The following is a 12,366-nucleotide window of genomic DNA, read 5'->3' on the forward strand; positions in this document are numbered from 1 at the left end:
GGATGACGATCTTGGCGAAAAGTATAGCTGTCCTAAGCAGCCTGATTTAGAATTTCCCTTTCTCATTTTCAACTTATTACTATAAATATTCTTTCTAAGTCAATTTTAGTGCTGACACTGCGTTTTGGGGTCATCAACATGTTGTGCCCCCCTGCCCAAAAGTCAAACTCCGCCTATGCGTCTACTGGTGATAAGCTAATTTCTTCAGAGAAAAAAGCTACAGTACTTCAATCCGCCATAACTCGCCATTCGCAAACAACAGTACCACCAAGTGTCCATTTTGCGCAAATGCAGGGTAAAGTTTTATTGTGAAGGCTGCTCGACATTAGGAAGTAAACATTAACCCACGCTGTTTCCGGTTGACTTTCGTAGCTTTTCGCCTACTGGCCTTTTACCCGCTTTTTGTCGTCGTCGTTTTAGTACGTTTCGGTTCGATTTGATTCAGTTCCAAAGCCATGAGTGCCTTTATTCCGAGAATCGAGCAACTGTCTACCCGAGTAGTGAGAGTTTTGGGTTGTAATCCGGGCCCGATGACGCTGCAAGGGACCAACACGTACCTGGTCGGAACTGGGAACAGGTGACACTTTAGTTTAATCGTCCGAATTTTAGTCACACGTACGTAAGGTCAAGTAAGAATGAACGCTAGTTTTCATGCTAACACATATAAACATTAAAGTCATTTGGCTGCTATTGACATGGAAAATGAATGAATGAATGAATGACGACGTTAGACGTCCAAGCCGTTATGATTCGGAACAAACTTTCATTCGTCGCTTGCCAGTCAAAATGGATTGGACGTCTAGCGCCGTCAATGGCAGGTAAACTAGGGCTGCCCAACCGATGTCGATTGTCGGTAGACTATTTAGAGATGTTGTCGACCTCAAAATTGTTTAGATCCTTCTTTTTAGCTTCTTTACAACATTTCCCCCCCATGATTTCTCTATGTGTCATATTTGAAAATTTTGACTCTTTTTTTTATTCATTTTTAAATAAAATTAAAGGAAACAGTAACTCTATAATATGTACATTTATCCCTTTTAATTAATTACAACGTTTAACAAAAAAAAAAAAAAAAAAAAAAAAGGCTAAAAATTAGGGAACATTCAAATCTTTTTCATTTTTGGATTATAATTTAAAAAAATGCAAAAACAATATTCTTTTATATGTATGTATATTCATTAAAAAAAATCTTTTTCATCTAGAAGCTTTAATGAACAAAGAAATTGAAAAATTGGATGGCATTCTTTTTCATTTTTTTATTTAATTGGGAAAAATTTTCATTTTTGCATTGTTTTATTATTATTTATATTATTCTTATTTTTTTATATATGTATATATATTTTTTTTTTTCCGAAAGGAAAAAAGGAATATTTCATGTATTTATTTTCTTATTTTTATATTTTATTTAGAATGTTTAATAAACAAACAAACAAACAAACAAAAACTGTATACTATTGGTTTTTAATTTGATGAAAAATGAACTAAGAAAAATACATTAAATATTCTCTTTTTTTTTAAATATGTATTGATCTAATTTTAATTTTTTTAAAATTGAAAAAATAGATGACATTTTTCATTTTTGGATTTAATTGGGAACCATTCTATTTTTTTCATTTTTGGATTTTATTATTATTTATATTTTATCATTATTTAAAAAAGTAATAGAAAAAAAAGTACATATTTTTATTTAATTCACATTTTCCCCTTTATATAGAATGTTTAATATATAAAAAAAACTTTTTTAATTCAAAATAACAAAATACAGTAAATATTTCCTTTTTATACATGTATTCATTTAATTTTTATTTTTTAATCTTTTATTCACTTACAATGTTTAGTAAGTAATTAAATTGAAAAAGGATACCTTTTTTTTTCACTTTTTGATTTATTTGGGAACCACTATTTTTTTTATTTTTGGATTTAATCTTTTAAAATTAAGGGGGAAAACAGTAAATATTTTATTCTCATTTTGGTCTTATTTAGAATGATTAAAACATGAAAAAATAGATACCATTCTTTTTTAATTGAATTAAAAATAAACTAAGATATAATGCAGTAAATGTTCTCTTTTTATACTTTTATATATTCAATTATTTTTTATTTGTATCTTTTATTTACAATGTTTAATAAACAAAAAAAACCATGCTTGCATTCTATTTTATTTTTTAAATTTAATTTTTAAAAAAATATGGGGGAAAAAAGTAAATATCTTTTAAATTTTGAATAAATTTCATTTTTAAAAAACGGACGTCTATCATGGTCAATGTCACTAAAAGAGTCAATTATTGGCTGTCTCCAGACGAGTCCTGATCGACACGGGCGAGCCGGCGGTCCCGGAGTACATCACCAGCCTGAAAGAAGCTCTGAGCATGTTGAAAAGCAGCATTCAGGAGATCCTGGTTACGCACTGGCATCACGACCACACGGGCGGCGTGGACGACATTTGCAGGGATATCACAGGTGAGAAAAACCTAAAAAAAAATACTAAAAAGTACAAGTTGGACGGGATGCCTAACATATGCGACAGGATCCGAGATCAGAGTCAGCAAGCTTCCCCGACCCGGCCGGATCCAGGAGACTTCGGGAAGCAAGAAGTACACCTACTTGAAAGATGGAGATGTAGTCCACACGGAAGGAGCCACGCTGAAGTTAGTACAAGCTTGTCACATTCAATGATGCTGAGCTCTATTATCAAATTTACAATCTTGGTGTCAGTGTAATTGCACTGATGCCATCTATTGGTCAAAATATGAATCACATCCAAAATGGGATGCAGAAAAAAAAAACTACAAAAATGTCACATGACAGAGGGACTGCTAATCCAAAAACTACTGCTGACTGCTGTCTTGGGATGCAAATTCAACTAATTGAATACCATTGACAGTAATAGACGTCTAATCCATTTGAAGTGAGAGGGTTGGCAGATCATATGATCACCTATGATGTGAAATTTGGTTGACATGGCTATTGACATGGCAATTATACCAGGACACACAAAAAAAGTCTCATGGACCCAGGCGCAGAAGTAAACATGAAGGTAGCCATTTTGGTTTGAAGCAGACGTTTTTCATTTAGTCTCATTCAATGACAATGGTTTAAAAAATTCAGCCCCAGAAACCAGTTTCACTTAATGACATGGAATTTGGTAGACATGCCATTCATAACATGACACACCAAAAAGTCTCAAGAACCCATGCCTGAAACTGGACAAAAAGTCAACCATTTTGGTTTGAAGCACCCATTTCAAATTATGTCTCATTCCCTGGAAAGTCATTAAAATATCAGCCCCTGACACTACTTTCACCCAATGACAAGAAATTTGGTAGACATGCCCATCATAACAAGACACACCAAAAAGTCTCAAGAACCCATGCCTTAAACTGGACAGGAAGTCAGCCATTTTGGTTTGAAGCAGCCATTTCACATTATGTCTCATTTCCTGAAGAGTCATTAAAAAAATCAGCCCAAGAGACTAGTTTCACCCAATGCCAAGAAATTTGGTAGACATGCCTATCATAACAAGAGACACCAAAAAGTCTCAAGAACCCATGCCTGAAACTGGACAGGAAGGCAGCCATTTTGGTTTAAAACAGCATTTTCACACGGCGTCTCATTCCCTGGAGAGTAATTTTAAAAAATCAGCCCCTGACACTAGTTTCACCTAAAGACAAGAAACTTGGCAGACATGTCTATCATAACAAGACGCACCAAAAAGTCTCAAAAACCCTTGCCCGAAACTGGACAAAAAGTCAACCATTTTGGTTCGTAGTAGCTATTTCACCTTACATCTCATTCCCTGGAAAGTCATTTAAAAAATCAGCGCCTGACACTAGTTTCACCCAATGGCAAGAAATTTGGTAGACATGCCCATCATAACAAGACACACCAAAAAGTCTCAAAAACCCATGCCTTAAACGGGACAGGAAGTCAGCCATTTTGGTTTGAAGCAGCCATTTCACATTATGTCTCATTTCCTGAACCGTAATTTAAAAAATCAGCCCCTGACACTAGTTTCACCCAATGACAAGAAATTCGGTAGACAAGCCTATCATAACAAGACACCAAAAAGTCAAGAATCCATGCCCGAAACTGGACATTAAGTCCTCCATTTTAATTAGAAGCAGCCAATTATTGTGTTGATTGGACATTTATCTGTTGTGTTTGTGCACCAGGGTGTTATTCACGCCGGGCCACACGGATGACCACATGGCGCTACTCCTGGAGGAAGAACGGGCAGTGTTTTCGGGCGACTGCATCCTCGGCGAAGGCACAGCAGTCTTCGAGGACCTCCACGACTACATGAACTCACTCGGGGCACTGATGCGAGCCGCCCCTCGCCTCATCTACCCCGGTGATACCGCGTACCTATGGAGAGCCGTCCGGAATGAAGCTTGACATCTCACCAAGTGGATGCGCAGGTCACGGTCCCGTGGTCGAGGACGCCGTCGTCAAAATCCAACAGTACGTCAGCCACCGCGAGGAGAGGGAACGACAGATCCTGGCGACCGTTCGGGCGGAAGCGGGAAAGAGTTTTTCCTCCATGGAGCTGGTAAAGATCATCTACAAGGTCAGTGAAACACAACCGAACTGTACTTAAGTGTATTTTTTACTACAAGTGCATATACTTCTATGTACTTGTTCTATAAGTTTGTGTACTTGCATGTACTACATACAAGTAAATACAGAAAATTAATGAAGATTTTTTTTTTTTTTTTTTTTTAACACATTTTGGAACATTATTTTCTCGATTGTTTAGGACACTCCTGAGCATTTGCATCAAGCGGCCAACGTCAACCTGGTGCACCACTTGAAGAAATTGGAGAAAGAAGGGAAGATAAGTCAAGGTGAGGGATCTCCTGAGAGCATGACGACCGAGTCTAATGAAAAATACAAATGTTTCCTCAGTGACGGCAGAATCGGCAAAGGACAAAACATGGAAGAGCAACCTGTGAGATGAGGACTTCAAGGAAAACATGTCTTGTTGGTTTTGACGACCCCTCAACTCTTTTGTTGAGATATCTACGGACTGAAATCATGTTATTTAACATAGTGATTATTTCTTTGGAGGACTTTATCAATCAGGAAGGAAATTTGTATTGCCAAAGTGAAATAAAAATCAAGTTTAACCCCTTGAAGCCTAACCCTTTCTCGAACCATTTGGCTCAAGTGGTTCAATGCCTCACGAGGCTTCATCTCACCATCGCTAGTTTTAATGATAATGAAAAGTCCATAAACAAATTACAAACAAAACTCCCCAAAAAAGTACTATTAGTTGTAAAAAAAACAACAACAAAAAAAAAACAAACCAAACTCGAGGAGACAAAAAGACTGGGATACTTTGGGATACAGGAACACCAGGCATTGACGTACAATGCGAGGGGAACAGGATGGCGCAACAAAGACTGACAGCACATGGGGCACTTAAATACAGACATGAGGTAACGAGACAATGAGGCACAGGTGGGTGATACAAGAGGCGGTGGTCAACACACAAGGAGCAGGCCACAACAGGTGAAACCAATGGGCAATCACATGGATGGATGTAACATGGGGTATGATTCCCAATTTTCTGCCAGTGCTTGTTTTTCCCACACTCCCTAAATGCATCACGTCACATGACAAGTCACAATATACCAATTAGCCAATCACCAGTCACCTAGTCACTATATAAGCTGCCTTGACTCCTCTCCCTACAGTCATGTGGGGCAGAAGCGAAGTAGCGACAGTTGGAGGTCAGTCTCAAACACTTTTTGATGTATCCAACCAATAGTATGTTTCAAACTTGTTTAAAGGCTGTGTTATAACTTCTACATTCAAGCATTTATTCACAAGAATTTTCACAAAAGCTCTGTTTACATATGGCGGCCTCCACATTGACAGAGTAGCATTGTACTTCGACATACAGTATTTACGTAAAATAAATGCAAACTGCAAGTTTTGTTTAGTTTTTTTTTTACTTTGAACCAAGAATCAAGGCTGTTTTACGTCCATTATCTGTAAAGAATTCACGGATTTAAGCATTTATTCACAATAATTTTTACCGGAAAAGCTCTGTTTACATATGGCGGCCGCCACATTGACTGACAGCTAGTATCATACTTCGACATAGTTACGTAAAATAAATGCTAATGGCACTTTTTTTTTGTTTTTTTGTTTGCTTTTAACCAAGAATCGTGACTATTTTATGTCCATATCTAAAAAGAAATCAGAGATTTAAGCATTTATTCACAAAGATTTTCAATGAAAAAAGCTCTTTGTCTGTGATTCCACTTGGTCAGCTTTGGCAGCCACGCCAACAATGCAGGCCCCCTATTAATCGGCCCCATGTCTCGTCAATATCATTATGAAGTCTATGTTAGGTGAAAGTGCATAATTTTCCGCGGCACACTATGGTTGAAAAACACCACGAGGGCACAGAACCAAACTCAAACCATGACAATTCTAGTGGAGGATTTTGGCAGCAACCTGTTGTTTTGTTTTCCCCCGAAGTGACACCTTTTTAAAACGATATATTGATTCTCAGCAGGAGCATATCGAAAACCTTTTGGGATACAAAGTATCTCGATACATCACCATTTCGATATATTGTCACACTCCTAATTTGGACGTCTGTAGCCGTCAAAAACACTGAAACAAAACTCCCGCGCTCCCACTTCAAGTATCACTCTGGTTGAGGCTCACCGCGCGTTCCACTTTCGACGTGAAATAAAAACACCGAGCGCGTGAAATGGAAGACAGTGGGAACAAGGTCGAACCTAGGACCGGCACTGCACGGGCCTGCCAAGGTGTGGGAAACACAGCAGGTTGTAGTTTTTGTTATCCTAGGCTCGGGTACCTCTGACAGGAGGAGTGCCGGAGTTGAGCTCGGGAAAACTTTTCACACGCGCACGGCGTTTTCGTTCCAGTTGTTTAAAAAAAAAAAAACACAATGTTTCGTGTTTAAGGTTCTGTCGAGAAAGTTTGACAAGTTATAGAAGCATACAATTACACTTAAAAATGTTATTCAAAATACATTTTCAAAATAGAGTTAAAAAAAATAAAACAAAGGGTCTGTCGTGGAATAATACAAAACTAGGGCTGTCAAAATTATCGCGTTAACGGGCGGTAATTAAAAAAATAATAATCACGTTAAAACATTTGACGCAATTAACGCACATGCCCCGCTCAAACAGATTAAAATGACAGCCCAGTGCAATGCCAACTTGTTACCTGTATTTTTTTAGTTCTGTCGCCCTCTGCTGGTGCTTGGGTGCGACTGATTTTATGGGCTTAAGCACCCATGAGCATTGTGTAATTATTGACATCAACAATGGCAGGCTACTAGTTTATTTTTTTATTGAAAATTTTACAAATTTTATTAAAAGGAAAACATTAAAAGGAGTTTTAAGATAAAATTTCTATAACTTGTACTTACATTTATCTTTTAAGAACAAGTCTTTCTATCCATGGATTGCTTTAACAGAATGTTAATAATGTTAATTCCATCTTGTTGATTTATTGTTACAATAAACAAATACAGTACTTATGTACCGTATGTTGAATGGATATATCCATCTTGTGTCTTATCTTTCCATTCCAACAATAATTTACAGAAAAATATGGCATATTTTATAGATGGTTTGAATTGCAATTAATTACAATTAATTACGATTAGTTAATTTTTAAGCTGTATTAACTGGATTAAGAATTTTAATCGTTTGACAGCCCTATACAAAACATTATCAAAAAGCAATTAAACAAAACCAACAAAACGAGTTGTTGAATTAAAATTAAAAAAAAATTTTTTTTGAAAATTTGATTTATTGTAGATATTATTTAATATATATCTTTAATGAAAATACACATTCACAACAAATACTTTTTTAAACAAAACCCAAAAACTTTCCTGAAAAATGCACGAATAGGAGATTAAGTATATAAAAACAAATAATAATTAAAGCAACACTTGGTAACTTTTCAGTTTTGGTCGATTTTAGCGACACCGGTGGACTAAAGCGGTAGTGTTTTGCCTTAAGGAAGACTGTGTTTCCCATGAGGACGAGTGCATAGTATTGTAAAATCCTCATCTAGCGGTCGCCTGCATATGGATTAAACAATTTTGTTATAGTAATGAGATAATGAATCAAGTTTTGGCTAAGCAATAGCATATATTGGTTAGCAACCGCGGGGCTACCCTCCTCCCTACGTGAACTCATCTGCGCGTCCAGTTGGGTTGTCACGCCAGCCGGCCCAATGTTTACTCTTGAGTGTCCTTCTATCCTTTTTTTTCCTCCACAGACAGAACTTTTTGTGTCTTTTGTTGCTCTGCCAACTTTGCAGGATTCATCGACTTCTGTCTTCATAACGTACGTGCGAAGTGACGTATGCCGTAAAGCAGTCAGCATATTTGTAGGTTTTTTGTGTGGCAGGGTTTCGGCACCCTCCTCAAAGTTAATTAGTGCAGGTGAAAGTAATACAGACCCTCTTAAGATATAAAAAGAGGTGTCATTCAACTAGGTGACATTCGACATATCATCACAACTCTTATTATTATATATATTTTTGAAGTTTGAAACATTACCTAATGTTGCTGTAAAAAATGAATATACATAGATACATATATTTAATCAAAAGGTTCTCTTCTGAATTGTTCAAAATGTCACCCCCCCCTCCCCCAAGTAAGTTGCGTGATCAACTGCTGTGATTATTTGCCAACAGACGGAAATTTGCACTAGAAAATAGAAAAAGATACTGTAATAACATGATTACTACAGTGTAATAACAGTTACAAGTGCTGAAATGTTCAAAATGTCCATTCCGCCCCTCTCAAGTAAGTTGCGTGATCAACTGCTGTGATTATTTGCCAACAGACGGAAATTTGTGCTAGAAAATAGAAAAAGATACTGTAATAACACAATTATTGCAGTGTAATAACAGTTACAAGTGCCGGTGAAAGTAATACACACCCCCTTAAGATATAAAAGAGGTGTCATTCAACTGGTTGTCAGTCGACATATCAGCACAAATATTAAAATGTATTTTTTGAAGTTTGAAAAGTTACCTAATGTTGCTGTAAAAAATGAATATACAGTACATAGATACATATATTTAATCAAAAGGTTCTCTTCTGAATTGGTGTTCAAAATATCCACCCCCCCCCCAAGTAAATTGCGTGATCAACTGCTGTGATTATTTGCCAACAGACGGAAATTTGCACTAGAAAATAGAAAAAGATACTGTAATAACTGTGTTATTACAGTGTAATAACAGCTACAAGTGCCGGTGAAAGCAATACAGACCCCCATTAGATATAAAAGAGGTGCCATTCAACTAGTTGTCAGTCGGCATAGCATAAATGTTATAAAAATATATTTTTTGAAGTTTGAAACGTTACCTAATGTTGCTGTAAAAAATGAATATACATAGATACATATATTCAATCAAAAGGTTCTCTTCTGAATTTGTGTTCAAAATGTCCATTTTTTTTCTCCCCTCAAGTAAGTTGCGTGATCAACTGCTGTGATTATTTGCCAACAGACGGAAATTTGCACTAGAAAATAGAAAAAGATACGGTAATAACACAATTATTACTGAGTAATAACAGTTACAAGTAAGGGTGAAAGTAAAACAGACCCCCTTAAGATATTAAAGAGGTGTCATTCAACTAGTTGTCAGTTGACATAACACAAATGTTATTAAAATATATTTTTTGAAGTTTGAAATGTTACCTAATATTGCTGAAAAAAAATATATATACATAGATCCATATATTTAATCAAAAGGTTCACTTCTGAAATTGGTGTTCAAAATGTCATCCCCCCCCCCCCCCCCCAGTAGGTTGCGTGATCAACTGCTGTGATTTGCCAACAGATGGAAATTTGCACTAGAAAATAGAAAAATATACTGTAATAACATAATTATTACAGTTTAATAACAGTTACAAGTGCTGAAATGTTCAAAATGTCCACCCCCTCCAAGTAAGTTGCGTGATCATCTGCTGTGATTATTTGCCAACAGACATAAATTTGCACTAGAAAATAGAAAAAGATACTGTAATAACGCAATTATTACAGTGTAATAACAGTTACAAGTACTGAATTGAATGCGAAACGACTGCATGTATTAATGTGTGTGTATAAAGTGAGCATCCAGAGCCATTTGGATAAATCACATTTTGTAACAATACACCTTGTAATAACACATTTACAACAGCGTAATAACAAAATTAACCTGTTTGTTGTTGTTTCTTGCCTAATAAAGGACAACAAAAGTCAATGAGAGAAGCTCTCACACTGGCTGAGATAAAGTGGGCAAGGAGTGTGCGTGTGCACGATGGGCGGAGCATGTGACCGAGCGCGATGGGGGAGGGTTGTGAGAGCGAGCGAGGATTTGTGGCATGTAGTTTGTCAGCTGTCATTAGTGGGGATGACACACACGCACGCACACACTTTCTGCTAATCTCACACAGTGGACACAGCCAGTGCGTGTTTTTGTTGTTGCCTTCGCCGCTGACCGGTCGCCTCAGTCCGGACCGGTCATGGACCGGTTCAAGCCGAGCGCAGGTGAGATTGGACTCTTTTTCTAGTGTCCGCGTGTGTGTAGAAAAATGGCCAAAACCTGGTGTTTTTTCTGCTTTTTTGTTGATTGATATTGTTTGTTGCTTTCCTCTTTTGCCTTTTTTGAAGGCGAAATGAATCATGTCGCATGCAGCTGGTCTGTGCATGACTTGAACTGGACTTTGAGCTTCCATGAGCTCCGTGTGCATGCGTGTGAGGATAACACACACGTGTAGTGGAATTGTAATAACATGATGGTGAGAGAGTAATAAGGAAAGACACTTAACTATGTGTTAACTGGGATGCTGACATTGAACCATCATGTTTTAGTAATTTAGTGTCACGGATAGCGATAGATTTCCAGCTGTTTTGGACGTCTATTGCTGTCAATTCCAGCCAATGAGTTTATTAATAAAATTATATTAAAGCAGTTAGAATAGCATGGAGTGCTTACTTAGTTTGAGTGCTGCAAGTGCTAAGAGGCTAAAGTTAAAGCAGACATGGTTCGTCTACCAGTTGATTAATAAAATAATGTCTGTAGCCGCCCCACACTTTACTTTAGAGTAAAATGGCTTGCTTCCTTTTTAGTTTTGGGGATGGGTCCTAGACTTTTTTGTGCGTCCTGTTATGATAGATGTATTTACCAAATTCTGTGTCATTAAGTTAGACTGGTGTCAGGGGCTGATTTTTTAAAATAACTGTCCAACGAATAAGACTAAACGTGAAATCTTGGCTTTAAACCAAAATGGCTGACTTCTTGGTCAGTTTTGGACATGGATTCTTGAGACTTTTTTGTGTGTCCTGTTATGATAGATGTATCTACCAAATTCCATGTAATTAGGTAAAACTGGTGTCAGGGGGCTGATTTTTTTAGAACTGTCCAAGAAATAAGAGTAAACGTGAAATCTCGTCTCAAAACCAAAATGGCTGACTTCCTGTTCAGTTTTGGACATAGATTCTTCAGACTTTTATGTGGGTCCTGTTATGATAAAGGTTTCTCCCAAATTCCGTGTCATTAGGTAAAACTGTTGTCATGGGCTGATTTTTTTTAAATAACTGTCCAAGTAATCAGACTAAACGTGAAATCTCGTTTCAAAACCAAAAGGGCTGACTTCCTGTTCAGTTTTGGACATGGATTCTTGAGACTTTTTGGTGGATCCTGTTATGATAGATGTATCTCCCAAATTCTGTGTCATTAGGGGAAACTGGTCTTAACTGTCCAAGGAATAAGACAAAGTGAAATCTCGGCTTTAAATCAAAATGGCTGACTTCTTGGTCAGTTTTGGACATGGATTCTTGAGACTTTTTTGTGTGTCCTGTTATTATAGATGTAGCTACCAAATTCCGTGTAATTAGGTAAAACTGGTGTCAGGGGCTGAATTTTTTAAATAGCTGTCCAAGGAATAAGACTAAACGTGAAATCTCGTCTCAAATCAAAATGGCTGACTTACTGTTCAGTTTTGGACATAGATTCTTGAGACTTTTTTGTGGGTCGTGTTATGATAAAGGTTTCTCCCAAATTCCGTGTCATTAGGTAAAACTGTTGTCATGGGCTGATTTTTTAAAATAACTGTCCAAGTAATCAGACTAAACGTGAAATCTCGTTTCAAACCCAAAATGGCTGACTTCCTGTTCAGTTTTGGACATGGATTCTTGAGACTTTTTGGTGGACCCTGTTATGATTGATGTATCTCCCAAATTCTGTGTCATTAGGTGAAACTAGTCTCAGGGGCTGAATTCTTTTATTAACTGTCCAAGGAATAAGACAAAACATGAATTTTTTTTAAAATCCAAAATGGCTGACTTCCTGTTCGGTTTCGAACATGAATTG

The 12,366-nt window shown here is 37.0% G+C and overlaps 2 protein-coding genes across 7 annotated transcripts in view; both read left to right on the forward strand.

The window, feature by feature from the left end:
- LOC130930100 (nuclear receptor coactivator 2-like) overlaps positions 1–12,366 on the forward strand; it is a 153,418-nt gene that overhangs the window by 70,139 nt on the left and 70,913 nt on the right. For 4 of the 6 annotated variants that reach the window (XM_057857823.1, XM_057857827.1, XM_057857828.1 and 1 more), the window contains exon 1: positions 10,397–10,541. The exons of 1 other annotated variant lie outside the window; for it this stretch is intronic. The gene's annotated coding sequence lies outside the window, so the exon portion shown is untranslated. Of the gene's footprint in view, positions 1–5,330; positions 5,733–10,396; positions 10,542–12,366 lie in introns of those variants that run through there. One more of the 6 variants, XM_057857824.1, reaches the window with a different exon arrangement.
- lactb2 (lactamase, beta 2) lies at positions 337–5,100 on the forward strand. The gene is made up of 7 exons (XM_057857834.1): positions 337–577; positions 2,300–2,460; positions 2,528–2,648; positions 4,173–4,351; positions 4,419–4,567; positions 4,757–4,844; positions 4,906–5,100. Exons 1-7 carry the CDS (start codon positions 456–458, stop codon positions 4,950–4,952), a joined length of 867 nt encoding a protein of 288 aa, XP_057713817.1. The 5' UTR covers positions 337–455; the 3' UTR covers positions 4,953–5,100.

Source organism: Corythoichthys intestinalis, chromosome 14 (assembly GCF_030265065.1).
Source record: "Corythoichthys intestinalis isolate RoL2023-P3 chromosome 14, ASM3026506v1, whole genome shotgun sequence".
NCBI classification, from domain to species: Eukaryota; Metazoa; Chordata; class Actinopteri; order Syngnathiformes; family Syngnathidae; genus Corythoichthys; species Corythoichthys intestinalis.

Coding starts and splice junctions, on each gene's coding strand:
- lactb2 (XM_057857834.1), top strand. CDS start 456: ATGAGTGCCTTTATTCCGAGAATCGAGCAACTGTCTACCCGAGTAGTG. Junction 578..2,299: donor CTGGTCGGAACTGGGAACAG/GTGACACTTTAG, acceptor GGCTGTCTCCAG/ACGAGTCCTGATCGACACGG. Junction 4,568..4,756: donor TGGTAAAGATCATCTACAAG/GTCAGTGAAACA, acceptor TCGATTGTTTAG/GACACTCCTGAGCATTTGCA.